This window comes from Rhinolophus hipposideros (genome assembly GCF_964194185.1).
Source record: "Rhinolophus hipposideros genome assembly, chromosome: 14".
In the NCBI taxonomy this organism is placed as follows: Eukaryota; Metazoa; Chordata; class Mammalia; order Chiroptera; family Rhinolophidae; genus Rhinolophus; species Rhinolophus hipposideros.
The window spans coordinates 54,855,911-54,875,036 of record NC_138060.1 but is presented as its reverse complement, the minus strand read 5'-3'; the positions used below and the strand labels follow the sequence as shown (position 1 = coordinate 54,875,036).

Sequence of the window (19,126 nt, the reverse complement as noted above, 5' to 3'; positions counted from 1 at the left end):
GACAATTGTTAATGAAATTACATAATTTCAGGTGTCCAATTCTGTAATACATCATCTATAAATCCCATTGTGTGTTCACCACCCAGAGTCAGATCTCCTTCCATCACCATATATTTGATCCCCGTTACCCTCATCTCCCTCCCCCCTCCCACCTTACCCTCTGGTAACCACTAAAAAAACCTATTTTTCAATCCAATACAATTTTTGTTTAACTCTATGGAGACTGAAGGGCTGCAAAGAGAAGGATAACATTAAGAAAAGCCTCATCTAAGATCAGCAAGTCTGATGCAAAACTACTGCCATCACTTCTTAACACCGAGTTGTCTTTACTCCATGCCCCACAAAGCAGCTAGAGCAATGTTTACAAATGTAAACTGGAATGTGTCTGACTCCCGCTCAGAAACCTCTAGACTCGCGATTTGATCTGAACTCCATAACATGGCCTCAAGTGCCTTGTCACCTCTCCTGCCACCCATCTTTGCTCTCTGCCCCCGTTCCTGGCACACACTGTACCTCCAGGCACATGTGCTGCTCCCCTCTCTTCCTCCTGCTCTCTCTGGTCAGCCTTACTGCAATCTAGATTTGGCTAAATGACGCTTCCTCAAAAAGGCCTTCTCTGACCTGGCAAGCAAAATGAGGTTTTGTGTTCCTCTAACTCACTCAATTTTTCCTTCAGAGCACTTTCCCTACTTTGTTACTATAGGTAAGTTGTCTGCTTCATGTGAAACCCAAGAGAAGCAACCAAAAGCAATTATAATTATGAAATAGTCAGCAAGCTACCTGCAGCCAAAGCAAAACTTTTCTAATTTAATAAAATAACCAGTTAAGAATATAATGGGGGGTGGGGGAGAGGTTAGGGGGGAGACCCAACTACAATAGCAACAAGAATACCTAGAAATAACTGACAGGACAAGGTACATAAAGGAAAAACTTGGGCCAGCCCGGTGGCTCAGGTGGTTGGAGCGCTGTGCTCCTAACGCCGAGGTCACTGGTTCGATTCCCACACGGGCCAGTGAGCTGCACCTTGTACAGTTAAGATTGTGAACAATGGTTCTCCCTGGAGCTGGGCTGCCGTGAGCAGCCAGAGGTTGGTGTGAGCTGCCGTAGACTGTTGAGTGCTGCCACAGGTTACCGTGTGCCGCCATGAGCGGCCGGTGGCCAGCGTGAGTGGCCGGTGGCCAGCGTGAGTGGCCACAGCCAACCAGAGCTGCCGTGAGCTTCTGTGAGTGGCCGACCAACGACCGGTGACAGATGGCCTCAGCCGGGGGTGGGGTGGGGGGGGTGCAAGGCTCATAACACCAGCATGGGCCAGGGAGCTGTGTCCTACACAACTAGATGAGAAACAATGGCTTGAACCGGAGTGGGAGGGGGGGGCTGAAGAAAGGGGGGAAAAAAGTAAAGGAAAAACTTGAATAAAGGAGACATGCCATATTGTAGCACAGGAAGATTCAAAATGAACAATTCTTGCCCCCTGAGGCTGCTGTAGACGAGGAGTTCCTGGGGTATCTGACACAGGCTGGCAGAAGGCCATGCAAGCTACAGTGGGACAGCTTGATGTGAACGTCAGGGGAATCACGACAGCAGCTCATCTGTGGACAGGCTTTGTATCTGCTGTGGAAAATCACCAGACCTTCAAACTGCAGACCAGGAGCGCTGATCACACTGTCTCTCTGCCTGCCTTCACTCCATCTGAAGGAGAGTCGCCAGACAGCTAGTAGAAATCTTCTTGACCACATGCCTTCAGAACTCAGAAACGGAGATTAGCGTCTGCCACAACGATTAACCTTTGTTTTCCTTTTGTTTCCATAGCGATGCCTCCTTATTAAATACCTGAGTGCCTGCTTGCATCAGAGGCTTAACTTTGGGAGCCCACCTGCATCACTGCCTCCAGAAACGAGACACAACTGTTGAACTGAACTGAAATTTTCGCAAGATTAACCGGTTTAATGAGATATAGAACAATCTACCAACTCAACTTCTGGAATGTGAAACTTCCAGGGGAGTTTCAGAGGAGGGAGCTGTGGGGATTCAGAATGAACCACACAAAGATGTGTCTCAGTGGTATGTGGATTGTTTTGAGCTAAAGGCAATTTTAGGTTCAGGCTCAAGAGAAACTTCTGCCCCTCCCTTTAACTACCTAGAAAAACTTGAATTAGGAGCCTTGCCCTTAAAAAGAGAATATCAGCAATAGCTTTTGACCCACCTATATGGCAGAGAAAATTTTTATTTACTAAACATTTGCTCTTCTTGCCACCCAGCAATGACCCTTTGAAGCCCCCAAGGTTCAGGACCTCATCCCTAGCTTAGGATGTCCTATATACCTAGATTTCCCTTTCTATCTCTGAACCTCTCCCACATGTAGGGTCTCTGACTTTCTCAGGTATGTGGGGTTCCCATACATATGTATGTATCAAATTTGGTTATTTTCTCTTGCTAAAAATAAAATAACAATTCTTTCCTAAATTTGTGAATTTAAACCAACTTTGGTCAGAATCCCATTGGATTTCTTTCTAGAAGTTCACATAATATACAGTACAATATTTTGAGGGGAATACCAAGTCATTTTTTAAAAATGAGAGGATATTCTTTAAAGATCTTAAACTGTATATTAAAGCTAAAGCTACTAGAATTACAGTGAAGTGCCACAATAGGAATATATAAGTGGAACAATGGAATAAAACAAAATTCAGAAGCATATTTTCCTATTATAAATTTTTTATTTTGATATAAACATAGTTTCAAATCAATGTGGGCATGATAAATTATTTAATAAATTATCAAGGAGCATCTAGTGATTCTATTGGGAAAACTTATATTCTTTTCTCCAAATCTCAAACCAAAATGAATTTTCATGTGAACTAAAAATTGAAATTGAAAAAATGAATCATAAAAATATTTTTAAAAAGACAGGCGAATATTTCCATAGTTTCTACATTGAGAAGGCTCTGCTAACATGATAAGAAAGACTGCAATTCTGTACAAAGGAAAAGAGCAATGCTGATCTGACCAAATAAAGTCAAAACCTTTCGTATGGACACAAATGTTCACAGCAGCATTATTCACAACAGCCAAAAAGCAGAAACAATCAAATGTCCATCAACTGACAAAGAATAAACAAAAAGTGAAGTACTGACACATGCTACAGCATGGATGAATCTTAAACACATTATGCTAAATCAAAGAGGCCAGTTACAAAAGGCCACATCTTTTATGATTCTACTGATTCAAAATGTCCAGATTATGTAAATCCACAGAGACAGAAAGCAGATTAGTGGTTGCCAGGTGTTTTGAGGAGGAGAGAATGGGGAATGACTACTAACCGGTGTAGGGTTTCTTTTGGGGTGATAAAAATATTCTGGAATTCGGTGACCAATGCACAACTTTGTGAATATATTAAAAATCATTGAATTGTATGCTTTATGCTATGTGAATTTTATCTCAATAAAGCTGTTATTAAAAAAAAACAAAAAACACCTGAATGTCAAAGAATAATATGAGCATGGTTAAGAGGCAAACATCTAACTGGGAAAATTATGAAACCAATTGGGTTTCATAACTAACTGGGTAAATATGAAAGACAAGTGTACTCTTGACAACAAAGATTCCTTACAAAACAGTAAGGAAAAAGTTCAAGTCTCTAACAGAAAGAGGAACAAAGATCATGAAGAGGAATTTTTTTTTAAAAGAAAGGAAAACGGCCAACACACATAAATAAGAGACATGAGAGGGGCCAGGATTGTATATACAAAGAAAACAAGTATGTTGCCTTAACCCAGCCTTAGGAGCAACTGTAACTGAAATCTACTCAAATCAGCTTAAATCAAAAAAAAAAAAAAAAATTAACATAAGGCCTTTCACCGCATTTGAAGTTCCAATTCCTCATGTGCTTTGGTTCTATTCCCTGCATCCACGCACCTCCAGCTTCGAACTAACTCGCCCCAGCTTCTCTCAGGACGCTCACACCAAACTCCTTTCTGTTCCTCAAACACAGGAAGCTCTTTTTCCCCTGCCTTCGCATCTACTGCTCCCAGGGCCAAGAAGATTCCTGGCCTCGCCAATCCCCACAGGAACTCTTCCCCCACTTTTTCTCTTGTCTGGCTCAGCCCCACCCTTTAGAGCTCAGCAGAAAGGTCGCCTCCCCTGAAAGGCTTTGTCTGAGCTCCTTTCCCTATCACTCACCCGACTGATTTCTTTCCCAGTTCTCACCACATTCCATATTTATCTTTTTTGTTACATCTTCTTCACTCAAGTTGTAAGAGAGCATGAAACGTGTCTGCCTTGTTCCTCCCACCACTGTATCCTCATTCTAGTGTCTGGCACAAAAGACATTTAATAAATATTTGTTCCATGAATCAGATATTAGAAGCCATCAGAATCAAGTTGGCTGCCATGTCAAGTTCAGGCTCTCAAATCTCTTTTTCTCTGGGGCTTGAAGGCCTTTTATCAGCTCCTCTCAGCACATTTCCTTTAACAGAGAGACTATGTAGCATATGAACCTTACTTTCCAAATTTCTGGCAGATTATCTGATTGGTCCAGTGGGAAAGGGTCAGAGAGTAACATCACTGTGAGGTCCTCATTCCAGGCGAAAAGTAATTTTTAGCCAAACAAGTCTGGGCCAAACTCTTCAAGGGTATCTACTACAGACATATCCTAATTGGGTAAATTTTGGCACACACATCTATAAAAGAGCATACTATTTAATCATGGAAATGTTGACGGAGATCTAGATTGATTGACATGGGAAGAAAGCTGTGATATATTTATATAAGTGAAATAAATACGTGTGGTCCAAAACAGCAATGTGTAAGAATCATTACTGTAAAAGTGTTTCAGCGTATTACATATTTAAAAATACAGTTTGGAAGGGCATCCATACATAAAACTACCAGTAGTTATTCCTGAGTGATAGAATTATGCTGTCACTCACTCATGCCTTTTTTATATGGTATGAATGTTTTACTATGGGTATATATCACTTAGTTTTTTTGAATTTATAATTGTTATCCAAGCAATTCTTGCATGTATTCAGAAAACCGAACAGTCCTGAAAACCCATCTATTATTGTCTGCTTAACACCCCCATACCCAGCCTTGATCGCTAAAGGTAACTAATTTCAACGCCTGGTCGTTTCTTCTGGATAGTTACTGCATTTCTTGAAATATCGTGCTTCCCCTACAGCTCTCTGGCTTATCCCTTTTACATGTACCTGTTTACTCAGGCTATGGTAGATTAGGACGTAGCTCAGAAACTATCCCCAATAATTCCTCCCTCTACCCTTCCGATAGAGATACACAGATTGCTACTTTTGGTTGCATAAATAATCAGTGCTACATTGTTTGACTTTGTAATTGCTAGGTACTGAGTAGCCAAGGAATATATTATGAACACATTTCCTTCCTCAGAGAGCCTTTTGTTTTCCCTAGAGTTCTATCTTTCTTTGTTCAATGGTTTCGTCTAACTTCAATTTTCTTTCATTGCTGCACCACATTAGATATTCCAGCCAGAACCTGCCCCACCTCCTCTTCCCAGAAGGCTTCCCCCTCAGAACCCTCCACCTTCCACTCCAGTCTGGGCTGGCTGCCCTCTAGGTCTGCTGGCACCCTTGTCATCTTCGGTGCTTCCCTTCGCTGTTTTTCTGGGTTAGAGCCATTGTTTTCTGAATCCCAATGTCTCCTCCTTTCTTTGTTTACTCTCAGTTTTGCTGAAGTACATCCCCCAGGGCCTTTACACTTGATTCGGCAAGATGAAGAAGTCCATGCAGGAAAAAATCCCCGTAGCTTTTGAGGCTCGGCTCTCACTTCCTCTAGCATCTAGCTTTGCCACTGAATTCAACGCCATTCTGTTCCACTCAACTGGAAGGTGATCCTACTTTCATTCTCTCCTGTATCACGACCAGCCCCTCTGTCCCCCGCCCCAAGCTTTTAGGATCTTCTTTATCATCATTATTTTTGATTCTTTTATCATTAATTTTGCTATGCATTTAGAAAGCCCTTTCAATCTAGAAACTTGTCTACTTTAGCTCTGGGAAATTTTCTTGTATCAATTCATTAATAACTGTTTTCTTTGCTCCTTAAAACTCTTATCAGTCAGATGTTGGAACTTTCAAACTGATCTTTCATCTTTCATGCATCCTATTATTATCTGTCTTTGTCCTTCCGTTTACTTTTGTAAGACATCCAGCACTATTTTATATCTTGATTTTTTTAAAGTAAATTTTAGTATGATGGACAAAACAGAAACAGTATCTTCAATAAGGAAATGGCTGAATTATGGTACATTCATTCTATGTGGTCATTAAAGAATGAAGATGAACTATATACAGTGATAACTTCCGAGACATATTACATTAAAAACTTATTAAAGAAAAAAATTGGCTGTAGATAGAAGGAAAAAAGGATTCAATTCTTTCAGCAAATACTGATTAAGCAACCATCAGTTGTCAGGCTGTATTCTAAATGCTGAGGAAACCGTAGTGAACACAAAAGTCCTCCTGGACTTTTTCATCCTAGGGAGGCAGAGAACAACTAGAAGTGACAGCAAGTAAAGTTTTTTCCCCAAGATATAGGCAAGTTTTGCAGGCAGAAGAGATGGACAGAAAATAAAGAGAAAAGTAGACGGTGCTGGAGATAGAAGCAATAAATGAGTAAACAGAGTCCTGGAAAAACTTCATTTAAGACGGAGAAGAGTAGGACTCATATAGAACTGTCTTGATATGCTTTACAAAAAAAAAAAAAAGAGGAAGAGAGGGTACTATAAGAACTCTGCAAGGGATGGGACCTGGAAGTATGCATTTTGGAAGAGACAATTAAAGGGACCTTGACAGGGAGAAATAATAGAGTGGTCCCCGAGCAGCAAGTGTCCAGTTAAGTTACACTTGATATATTTGTAGCTGGCTTAGTAAGCATTGTTTAATTTCTCCAGCAATTCTCCGGGAGCCAAAACAAAGAAATCAGATAGTGGGATGATCCACTGAATTTCATGTGGTCTTTCTCTGCATTTCAAGCTTATATACCCCCGAGTTATTGGTAATGTGCCAGAGGGTAGAAGCAATCAGGAGAAAAACTATCTTTGATAATTTTATTTCAAGATAATTGGATTAGTTTTCTACTGCTGACATAATAAATTACCCAAATTTAGTGGCTTAAAACACTCGCGTTTATTTTTGGGTCAGAAGTCGCACAGGGCTTGGGTGGGTCCTCACACAATGCTAAAAGTGACAGGGGGCCTTTGTTCTTTCCTGGAGGCTCTAGGAGAGTCTGCTTCCCAGATCGTTCATTCAGTGGTAGGTGGAAGTCAGCTCCTGGAGGGTGTAGGTCTGGGGGCCTGTCTCTTTGCTGCTCATCAGTCAGGGGTCCATCCTCACTCCTACAGGATGGCTGCATTGTTTCTCAAGCTTTCTATGTGCCCTCGCCTACAACAGGCGGTCCCTCTCATGCCTCAAATCTCTGACTTCTGCCTCCAGCTGGAGAAAGTTCTCTGCTTTCAAGGGCTCATATGATTAGATTGGACCCACTGGGATAATCCAGGATAATCCCTGTTTTAAGGTCTGTAACCTTAATCATACCTGCAAAATCCTTTTCATCATGTAACAACATGTTTACAAGGTCCAGGGATTAGGTCATGGGCATTTTGGTGGGGAGGCATTCCACCTACTACAGTAACTAAAACAATTTTTATGTGAACACAGATGTGGACATATTATGGACTAAGTACAAAATTCACAGTGTTTTTAAGAACAGAAGTGTGGCAGGCTCACAGAGGGGCCACTCCAGGCAATCTGTCCAGGCTCCCCCAAGGGAGGCATTAACTCACCTGCACGTGGATGTCTGACAGACATCTTAATCATGGCACGTCCCAAACCCAGCTCCCGACATCTGCTCCAAACGGCCAGGTACATCCCCACCTCAGGACTTCTGCAGCTGATATTCTCACTGGAATGCTCTTCCCCAGATGCCAATCTCACTTCCTCATCATTTCCTTCAGATCCTTACTCAAAAGTCAGCCTCTCAGCAAGGCCTTCTCTGGCCACTGCAACTAAAATTTCACTACCCATCTTCTGCTGCTTATCATTACGTAACCGTTGTTTAACCTTTAAAAGCTTATTTTCCCCCAACATTTTATGATGAAAATTTTCAAACACATACAAAAGCTGAAAGAATTACACAGCAAACATCCATATACTTACTACATATATTCTACTATTAACATTTTCTGTATTTGCTTTATCTCATATCCATCTATCCGTCAAAGTAAGTTGCATATTACTAATAACACTTCCCTTTAAATACTTCAGTATGGATAGCATTAACTAGAGGTCATTATTTATTATGGCTCATTATTAAAGGTAAAATTTACACAGAGTGAAATGTACAAATTGAAGTGTACATAGATACTTCTGACAAACGAATATACCAGTGTAATACAAACCCCTACCAAGATACATCGAGTATTATCATTATCACCACTCTAGAAAGTTGCCTCATCCTCTTCCCAACGCCTACACTCCACTCCTAGGCAATCTAGATCTGTTTTCACCATAGGTTAGTTTTTGCCTGTTCTGTAACACCCTATAAAAGCAATCACACAGCTCTTTTGTGTAAGGCTACTTCCAGCTATCAAGCTAAATCAAGCTAAACTTGGCCCAGAAAAATTGACCAAATATGAATAATTCTCACATCTGTTTTCCCTGCTCAATCTTGTGGACCATGACTTTCTGCGAGAACCTCTATTTCTAGAGTGTTAATTTCAAAAAGTATTCTGAAAAGCAGTCTTGCAAATAAAAATAGGACACCTAGCCTGACTTCTAGTAAGGGGTTAGTAAAATCTCCTCCGGGGGTTAGTAAAAAACTACCCATGGGCCAAATCCTGGTTTGTAAACAAAGTTTTATGGGAACACAGCCACACCTCTTCATTTAGGCATTGTTGCGGATTCTGTCTTGTTATAATGGCAGAGTTGAGTGGTTATGAGCAGTACAATGGCCTACAAACCCTAAAATATTTACTATCCCACCCTTTAGAGAAAAAGTCTGCTGAACCCTATTCTAATGGAGGTCACATTGGTACTGCATTTTTAATTACTCATCCTACATAAAAAGTAACTCACCTTGGACATATGGCTAATTTGTAAGAGTCTTTTCTTGGGAAGTCAGGATTTGGCATCATTCTACTTCCTTAAAAACAGTATCAAAGATTTAACCAACCAACCAACGAACCAACCCACCCAGAATCAGGACTCCGAATCAGGAGTAAGGACCACACTGAGCTCTGAATAGGTCTAGAATAACTAAATATTTGGCAGGGTAAGGAGGGAAGTATTGGTAGCACAGACACTTGTTGGCTGCCTCTCCATTCCTCACTTCTGCTCCCAACATTTGCTCAAAGCAAGCAAATCCCACCGCAGGGCTGCATAAGAGACCCTCTGTTACCTTGGGCAGTGCTGTGAAAGGACTCGAGGTCTGGGGTAGGTGCAGCCACCGTGCCACCCAGGGGGAAGGCCTGGAGCTGGGAGCTTGGGAATAGGAGAGGACACCTTGTAGGCAGCCCAACATAAAGCTGACTTTACAGCACTTCTTAGTGGGCTCTCTGATTCAAGCTTTGCATGACACTAGCACTACCTCTCGAGTTTATTTACATTAACTAATGCAGTGTTTTATTATGTGAGTCTGGGTAAGCTGGATTTTGGTTCTTTTCCAACCAAAGAATCCTTCTGTTACAAAAGGCCAAGTATTTATATTCTTGAACCATCACTGAGTACTCGGGCATGGCTGTTGCTCCGAAACCAGAAATACTGGTGACTTCTGTCCAATTCCACCCCAAGAATTCTGAAGCAAATGAGAGAAGACAGTTGATGGAAAGATGGAGACAGAGAGCCAACCAACAGATTCAGGTTGCTGGAAAATAGTAACACAAAGGACCACCAGGGAGTGAAAAGACTTGCTTTGATATCTTGATTACCAGGAAAATTGTTGTATCATACATCTGAATTCACAAATTTGATGGTCTGATTGTATAATTTGACGATCACAAACCCATCCCTCCCCCTCAAACTCATCTTCAGTCTCCTTAGAAGTTGAAGATAGTGGACATGTGCTCATTCTTCATTATGTCTATAATTAATAAACAGTATGTTTGGATTCCTCTCCACTGGTTATTTATCAATATTATAAGTCTCAAGGGTTCTTTCTAACCTATAAATTTGGTAATGGAGCACAGGACTACTGCCTCTTGGTACAAGACACAGACAGCAGAGGCAAAACATATTTATGTAGCCACATATACTTTTCCAAAATGGAAAGTTTTGTGTTTTTTTTTTTAATTTATAAGAGTAAAGAATGTTGTAAAAAGTTCAAAAATATAAAGGTTCATACATGTCAAAGATATCCCATTTCCTGTTTTACCTATAATCACATAATCTAATACCCCAGAAATAATTACTGTTAATATCCTTCCAGACTTTTAAAATGTATTATTTCCTTTGTGGAAATGGGACTATGCTACATTGACTTGTTGTTTTGACTTCTGGACACTTTTCCTTCTAAATAATACAGATCTAGCTTGTCTTTGTAACAACTGCAAATTAATCCACTACATGAATGTCCCTAACTGATCTGCCAATTGACTACTGATGGATAGTCAGATTTTTGTGTTTTCACAATGACAGCATTCCTACAAGCACCCTTGCATAACTAGAGAAAGATATATGCACGTGTACTTTTGCAAAACAATTTTTAAATGGGGACTAGCTGGGTCAAAGGTAATAATATACATTTAAAATTTTGACAAGCAGCAAAACACAAAATGAGTACTATGACTTTATTTAGAGTGAAAAATCATGCAAGTTGGGTACATATGCACGAAGAGTTATAGAACACTAGTTTTCAACCAGCGTCAATTTTGCACTCCAGGGACATTTGAAAATGTCTAGTCATTTTTGGCTGTCACAACTGGGAAGGTGCTAACACTAGAGGGTAGCAGCCAGGATGATGCAAAACAATCCCTATCCCACCCCAGTGAAGAATGATCTGGCCCAAGATGTCAACAGTGCCCAGGGTGACAAACCCCGTGTAGGATTATACATCACACTGTCCACGGTAGCTTTCTTTGAAGAGTGGAGGACAATTATCATTTACACTTTTGCATTGTTTGTGGGTTGTTGTTTTTTTGCACTGCCAACGCATCTTGCTTTATTTCATTTACATTGGCCATATTTTTCAAACCAAAAACTGTTAGAAAGATCCATTTTTTAATATTCAAAGTGTAACTCTTCTGGAAAATTTAGACTATGTCTGATTTGAATCAGGCCATGATGAGAGGTCTCTGCACCTTCCAAAGTAGCAAATAAACTGGTCTTGTTAATTAATCAAATTAATTAATTAATTTAGTGAAAGAAAGGACATATAGATATAAAATGTTCCTAGAACTCCAAGAATGCTCCAGAACTCCATGCTGGAACATGTAATGGGAGAATGTAATCCCAGAGCAAAGAACTCTAATCTCAGCTCTACAACTTTTTGGAAGGTTACTATCATTCCCAAAAGCATCTGTGGGTTTTTTTTTTAAAACCTAGTACTGTCTTAATATCCAGTTTTGTTTTTTTAATTAATTAAATTTTATTTTATTTTTCAATTACAGTTGACATTCAATATTATTTTACATTAGTTTCAGGTGTACAGCATAGTAATTAGACATTTATATAATTTACAAAGTGATCGCCCCGATTAGTCTAGCACCCACCTAGATGTAGTTATTACAGTATTACTGACTATATTCCCTGTGCTGTACTTTACATCTTCGTGACTATTTTGCAATTACTAATTTGTACTTCTTAATCTCTTCACCTTTTTCACCTAGTCCCCCAGCCCCCCTCCCATTTGGCAACCATCAGTTTGTTCTCTGTATCTAGGCATATGAGTCTGTTTCTGTTTTGTTTGTTCATTCCCTCTATTCTTTAGATTCCACATATAAGTGAGATCATATGGTATTTGTCTTTCTCTCTCTGACTTATTTCACTTAGCATAACACCCTCTAGGTCCATCCATGTTGTTGCAGGTGGGCAGATTTCATTCTTTTTTATGGCTGAGTAATATTCCATTTTATATACAGAAGGTGCCAAAAAAAGTATACACATTTTAAGAAAGGAAAATACTGTATTAAAATTGTAATACTCAATATACACCGATAACAAAAGATGACTACAAGTCATGTAGATACATTTTTTTGGCACCCCCGGTACGTGACACATCTTCTGTATCCAGTTGTCTATTGATGGGCATGTTTGTGGGTTTTTTGCAATGAACATGCACTTCCATAAACAAAAGTTCTCCCTCATGCTGAGATAAAATCAATCTCTGTGGCTTCTCACATTGGTTTCTAGACCCTGGGGATAAATTCTGAAAGCAGCTAACAAGAGTTACTGAACCTTCTCTTCTGTAGACTAGACTTAGTTCTTTTGAATGCTCTTCATAGGAAATGGCTTCAAGTGACTTTATCAATCTGATTGCTATACTTTATTAGGACAAAGTGATAAGTGTTAACCTCAAACTCTAGTTTTGTACTGATCAGTGAATCGTTGAATTATCATCTCCCTCATTCCACATGCCACGGCTCACATTCAGCTTATTAAAACACTCAGTTTTTCCACACACTGCAGTTAACTTACATTTTCCCCGTCCTATACTTTTATATTCTTTTAAGTCTAAATACAAGAAACTGAGAGGCCTAATTAACTGTCCTTACCACCCTAAGAAGTGTATCACTCTAGTGTCTAGAATACAATTAAATTACAATTTTGAGTTACACTTTAGTCAGGAGCAGACATTCTCACTACCTGGCTTGCATGCTGGGGTTACTTAAATCCTGTCACTGATGCACTTAAAAGTCACCTAACAGGGTAAGGTATTTTAAATTTTTATTAATTTCACTCAATTCAACAAGCAGCTACTGAATGCTTAGGACATTATACTTACCAAAGAAATCAATAAAACAAAGAAGTGAACTGTCCAGAAGACTACGGCTTATAGCAATTTGCTGTAATATCTTACTGAAGAAAGCCTCTGTCCTACCCTGTTTCCCCGAAAATAACACCTCGCTGGACAATCAGCTCTCAAGCATCTTTTGGAGCAAAAATTAATGTAACACACGGTATCTTATGTTATGTTATACTATATTATTATATAAGATCTGGTCTTATATTAATTTTTGCTCCAAAGGACACATTAGAGCTGATTGTCTGGCTAGGTCTCATTTTCGGGGAAACACGGTATTAAACACTCAGATTTCAACCAGTAGAACTACATACATATGACGTCTGACAATTAAGTTCGCGAACTCAACCTAGAAAAAGTGCTATATACCTCACTGCTGAATATCACTATGGTCATTTTTGAAGTCCTCCCCTTGGGAAGCTCTGCACCGATGCCAGTGCTTAGTCCACCCTTCAAAGCAATTTGGGAACTCTTTTTCTGGAATGGCCATCAGAGCTGTCATCGTGTTACCCTTGAGGTCCTGAATGTCATTAAAATGTCTTCCTTTCAATATTTCCTTTATCTTCGGGTAAAGAAAGACGTCATTGGGGGCCAGATCCGGTGAGCAGGAGGGTGTTCCAATACAGTTATTTGTTCACTGGCTAAAAACTCCCTCACAGACAGTGCCGTGTGAGCTGGTGCGTTGACAGGATGCAAGAGCCATGAATTGCTGGCGAAAAGTTCCAGTCGTCTTTTACACGCAGCCTTGTCAGCACTTCCAGATAGTAAACTTGGTTAGCTGTTTGTCCAGTTGGTAGAAATTCCTAATGAATAATCCTTCTGACACCAAAAAAGGTGAGCGACATCTTTGCAACAAATGTGTGAACTTAACTGTCAGACCCCATATAACGCTGTTTTTAAAGAAAGCCTGCTGGCTACCTATTCCTATTTTTGGGACCAAACTAAGTGCTTAGCAATGTTTACTAAATAAGGTATAAGGAAGGTAGCACCATACACCTGCCGGCAAACACCTGTCATACGGGGCTTCTACTCACTCTTTGCACCGCTTAAGGTAATAGGGACTCTTAAAAGTACCCCAAACAAAAGCGGATTCCAAGGCATAAAGCACCCACGGAAGGGTCAGATAACCTTTTACCCTTGGATAACAAACTATAGAAACAGGCAAGAAGAATCACGGATGCACATGGAAGATGAAGCAATGGTGAAGGCGAAATGAGATTCCCAAACAAACACTGCATTCTCCCCACGAACCCTGGCACCCCGACACGTCGTTTCCACCACCCCACGGTGAAAGCGCCCGCACACAAAAAGGGCCGGTTTTTTTTTTTCTTATGCAGAATCCCCGCAGGGCGGCCTGCACTCGGGCGGCCCGCCACGCCCCCGCACGGGCCACGGTCTCCTTCGCCGCCTCCTGCGGGGACAGCGCTCGGAGGCCTCGGCTCCGACCGGCTGGGGCTGAGCGCTCCGGGGGAAGGGAAGGGAAGGCGAAGGCAGGTGGGCGGGGAACGAGCCAGTCCTCACCCCGCCGGCCCAAGCCCACGAGACAGCGCGCGACCCGCCGCCCCGAGCTCCGAACCGAGCGCTCGAGGGGCCCCGGCGGGCGCCCCCGGCCCCTTCCTCCAGCCGTTAGCGCCGCGGCCCCACCCCTCGCCGCCGGCCGCGCCCCGGCCCACTCGCCCCCGGCCGCTACCCCGGCCCACCGCGGCCCGAGCCACCTGCTCGCCGGAGGGGGGCCCGGCGCTGCCAGCCACGTCCGAGAGGTCGAGGAGCCGGGCTCCCGTACCTGCACTTTCCTCCGCCCTGCCGTGTTCTGCCGGTGATGGGCCGCCATCTTGCATGTTGACACTCCGACGTCACTTCCGGAAGTGGCGCGGTCCGGGCGGAAGTCCCGCCTCTTCCTCTTAGGCCCAGGGCAGGTGGTGAGGCGGGGGTCGTGCTGGTCCGGCGCTCCCCAAGTGCAGCGTGTGGCTATGGCGGTGGCCCTGCGGTGAGGCAGGAGCACCGGAAAATGGTTGCGTGCGTGTAATAATGGCAGAGCCATTGTTGAGCCGAGGGAGCAATCCGAATCCAACTCTGTGTGGCCCTGAACCCTGGCTGGCACCGTTCTCTGGGATGCCGATTCCAGAGGCCCAAGCAGGCTTCAGGGAAGCGCTGCAAGGTGGAAGCACGCTGGACGCGGGCGGCTGGCGCGGATTTCCCACACCCCCGAGCTTCCCTAGGCAGCCAAGGGAACTGACAGATTTTCCATGACATATCCCCAAATGCGGAAAATTATAAACGGGTCTCGGAGACATGGAAGTGCTTGGAAAGGAGGTGGCCCCTATCTTCAGGAGCATCAAAGCCTGTATTTAAAGAAGAGAGAGAAGGATGTTAGGAAGGCACCATCCTTTAACACTAGTTAAAGTTGGTCTCAGAGACGACTCTGTAAGTTGCAGATCCTGAAGGAGTTGTGCTCACTCTAGAATCGCATACTGGGGCCATCAGCCCTTCTGGGTGAAGGTTTGACTTGAAGTTTTCCCGACGCTACTTATTGGTGCTGAGGATGGTCAGACTCCCTCGTGACAGGGAGCCCTGTAGCACGGCACCGTTTCATGTGTGGCTCGTGAGCACTTGCCGTATATGCCAGTTCAAATTGAGATGTGATGAAACTAAAATGACCACCTAATTTCAAAGACTTAGTACAAAGAAAAGAATGTAAACTACCTGAATAATTTTCAGACTGATGACATCTTGAAATAACGTTTTGGATATATTGGGTTAAAATATTGAAATTATTTTTTGTGTGTTTTATAATGTGGCTCTTAGTGTATTTAAAGTTACATATATACTCACTTTTTTTTCTTGCATAGTGCTAATAAATAATGCTTAGGAAAGTTCTTGTCTAGACACATGCCTTTCTAAATTAATAAAGAAATATGAATTAAGAGTCGTAGAAACTGGTGGCATAAAGCTTCTTAAGCAAAACTGGCGGTGATAACTTGTAGATAAATGACCCACACTGCATTTTATTACTGTACGGGTCGGATACATTTCTTTTCCGTGTATTAATTTATTTGACAGATATTATTTAGCACCTGTTAAGTACTAGGTACTATATTAGGTGCTAGGGATCAGTAGTGACTATACATAACCATAGAACTTAGAGTCCCAGGGTAAGACATAACTTGACTATGCATATAAATGAATATGGAGATAAATACAGTGAAGAAAGACGTTTATAAGATAGGAAGCGATCCTTGAGTCAAAATCTGAGGATGCGGCAGACGGGTGGCTCAGTTGGTTAGAGCGAGAGCTCTGGGCATCAGTGTTGCCAGTTCGATTCCCACATGGGCCAACGAGCTGTGCCCTCCGCAACTAGAATGAAGGCAACAATGAGCTGCTGCTGAGCTGCCACTGAGCTCCCAGGCGCTGGATGGCTCAGTTGGTTGGAGCGCGTCCTCTCAACCACAAGGTTGCCAGTTCCACTCCCACATGGGGTGGTGGGCTGCGTCCCCTGCAACTAAGATTGAACAACTGCAACTGGACTTGGAGCTGAACTGCGCCCTCCACAACTAAGAAGGGACAACTTGACTTGGAGCTGATGGGTCCTGGGAAAAACACACTGTTCCCCAATAAAGTCCTGTTCCCCTTCCCCAATAAAACCTTTTTTAAAAAAAGAAAAAAGATCCGAGGGGGAGTTAACTAGGCAATGAAAAGGAACAGTCTGAGCAAAGATTTGTGGCAGGATGGAGCTTGGAACATTCTAGGAATTGAGGACCAAGCCTAGAGTACAGAGGAGGGGAAGGAGTATGCAGAGACCACACCCAGCTGGGTCTTTTAGATCAATGGGAAGCTATTGAAGGGATTTAAGCAGGAGAAGCACATGATCTGCATTAAAAACAATAATTCAACACGTATCTATGGCGCACCCACGATGCACCAGGCACCAGGTAGGCATGTTGCCCTGCGCAATATGCTGGTACCTGCCAGAAATGGATGCTTAGGTGGTTGTGGTCCCACCTTGCACCTGAAGAGCATTGAAGTTGTGAAGTCTTTTCAGTGGGCAGAATGTCCAGCAGTATGTCTTGAAGCTCACTTTGCCTGAAGGAGAGATGGCCCTGGGTAATAATTAATGGTCCAAGGCTAATTGTTTGGCCAGTTGGTTCAGGACATGGAAAGAGAAAGATTGGAAAACTAGTGACAGGGAAGACTCAGGAAGGGATATTCTCGACCTTGCAGAATACATCTTAAGAATTTATTGAATGGATGACATGAACTGCTCTTAGATGAAACTCAGCCTCCTTTTCCAGGCTCAGTGCTTGCTCAGTGGAATCATGAATGAAATGGCAATGATAGCAGGATTGGAGCTATGCATGGCATCACCAAGCCACCACTGAGTGTTCAGGTTTCCAGCAACAGTGACCAATCCTGAGTTGGTGATATACCCCAAGCTCCAAGAGGACCAGCCAACCACTCGGAGGCAAGTCGATTCCACTGGCCCTTCCCGATCATTGAGAGGGTAGTTATTTGGCCTCTAAAATACACTTACTCTAGACTTAGATTTCCTTTCCTCGCTTGCTGTGCTTCTGTCAGCACCACCGTCCCGGGACTTAGGGAATGTGTCATATACTGTTATTGTGTTTCACACCATATTGCTTCTATCAACAAACTGACTCTGTAATGAAAGAAGTAACTCTGTGGGCTATTGCTCGTAGAATTCATTGGTCTAATTGTGTATTCTATCACCAAGAAGCACCTGGTCTTAATTGAAGGCTTAGTTATGGTGCCTTCTGGGAGATAACCCTTTTTGGTACTGTCTTATAGGGTGCAGTATATGCTTTGAACTAGTGTCCAGTATTTGGCACGCTTTCTCCCTGTTATTATCTATTGCTGCATCACCACGCAAAACTTAGTGGTTTAAAACAACTACAACATCTACTTTGCTTACAAATCTAATTGGTGCAGGGCTCAGTGGGGACAGCTTGTCTATGTTCCACTTTCCACTTGATTCAGTTGGGGCAGCTAAAATTGGGGGGCTGGGACCATCTAAAGGCCCACTCCTTTGTATGTCTGGTGACCGATGCTGACTCTATGGCCAGCACATCTACTCATGGGTTATCCACTGTGCTGTTTGGTTATTTACACAGTAGTGCATGGGTTCCAAGGGTGAGCATCCCCACGGAGAGAAATTTGGGTGGAAACTGTAATTAATGCTTTTTCTGAAGTAGCAGTGGAAATCCCACAGTGTCCCTTTAAACCACATTTAGTTCATTAAGACTTAATCACGAAGGCTGGTTATATCTAAGGAGATTCCATTTTTTTAAATGGGAAAAGTGTCAAAGAATTTGTGGATGTTTTTAAAACTACCACACTTCCATAGGCAAAATGAATGGATTTAGGAATAAAGGAATATACCTAATGACTCCAACTTAAAATGTTTTTAATTGCTATTCTTTGAAATTCTGGGCTTTGCTGGTTTAGAGGTTTGCTACCAAAGAAAGGAATTCTTCCAACAAAGCCTGAACATTTCCATTGATTTGGAGATGAAACTGCTATCTAACTATGTTGCATGTCTTATGTCACTGGATAGGCAAGAGAAGGGTAGGACATAGTATTGGTGGAAGTGATTAACCCTGACTATCAAGCAGAAATAGGTTTGCTGGTATAAGCAGACAGGTCCATCAAACACTCGGATCCCTTAGAAATGAAGGTATTGGCTGAAGGTAAAGGAACACAGAGTGGCTGGTAGAGAAAGAAAATCATAAATGGAGGTGAAGTCCTCATGATCAGGGGAAGAAATGAGAGCTGTCATCTTTATTGGTGTTTCTTTCATTGATGTATCATGGATACTTTTATGGGTTTTAACTTTTTTTAACCCTTTATTTCACTATTGTTTGTAGGGTGTGCTATTCCTTGTAAATTTTATTATTTAGTCCATAAGTTGCAGAGAAATGGATATCAACTAGACGTTTTGGACTTAGAAGTGGATGGATGGATGTGGTAATTGATGAAACACTGGGTTGACTCCCTTGGAGGGTGACAGAGTGAGTCCATCTTTGGTTGTTTGAAGGATAGTTGCAGTATTTTAAGTGACAACTCTTGATGGATAAGCATTGAAAGCAGTGGTTATATTGGTGTTGGGCAGCCAAAGGGATGACTGCAT

The 19,126-nt window shown here is 42.2% G+C and overlaps 1 protein-coding gene across 4 annotated transcripts in view; it reads right to left on the bottom strand.

The window, feature by feature from the left end:
• The window catches only part of WDR48 (WD repeat domain 48), a 45,061-nt gene extending 30,213 nt beyond the window's left edge, over positions 1 to 14,848 (bottom strand). For 2 of the 4 annotated variants that reach the window (XM_081071892.1, XM_081071893.1), the window contains exon 1: positions 14,768 to 14,848. In XM_081071892.1, coding sequence (XP_080928018.1) covers positions 14,768 to 14,815 — 48 coding nt within the window. In that variant the 5' untranslated portion in view covers positions 14,816 to 14,848. The remainder of the gene's footprint in view (positions 1 to 14,767) is intronic. The other 2 variants (XM_081071891.1, XM_081071890.1) reach the window with 2 other exon arrangements.
• Between the last annotated feature and the right edge of the window lie 4,278 nt (positions 14,849 to 19,126).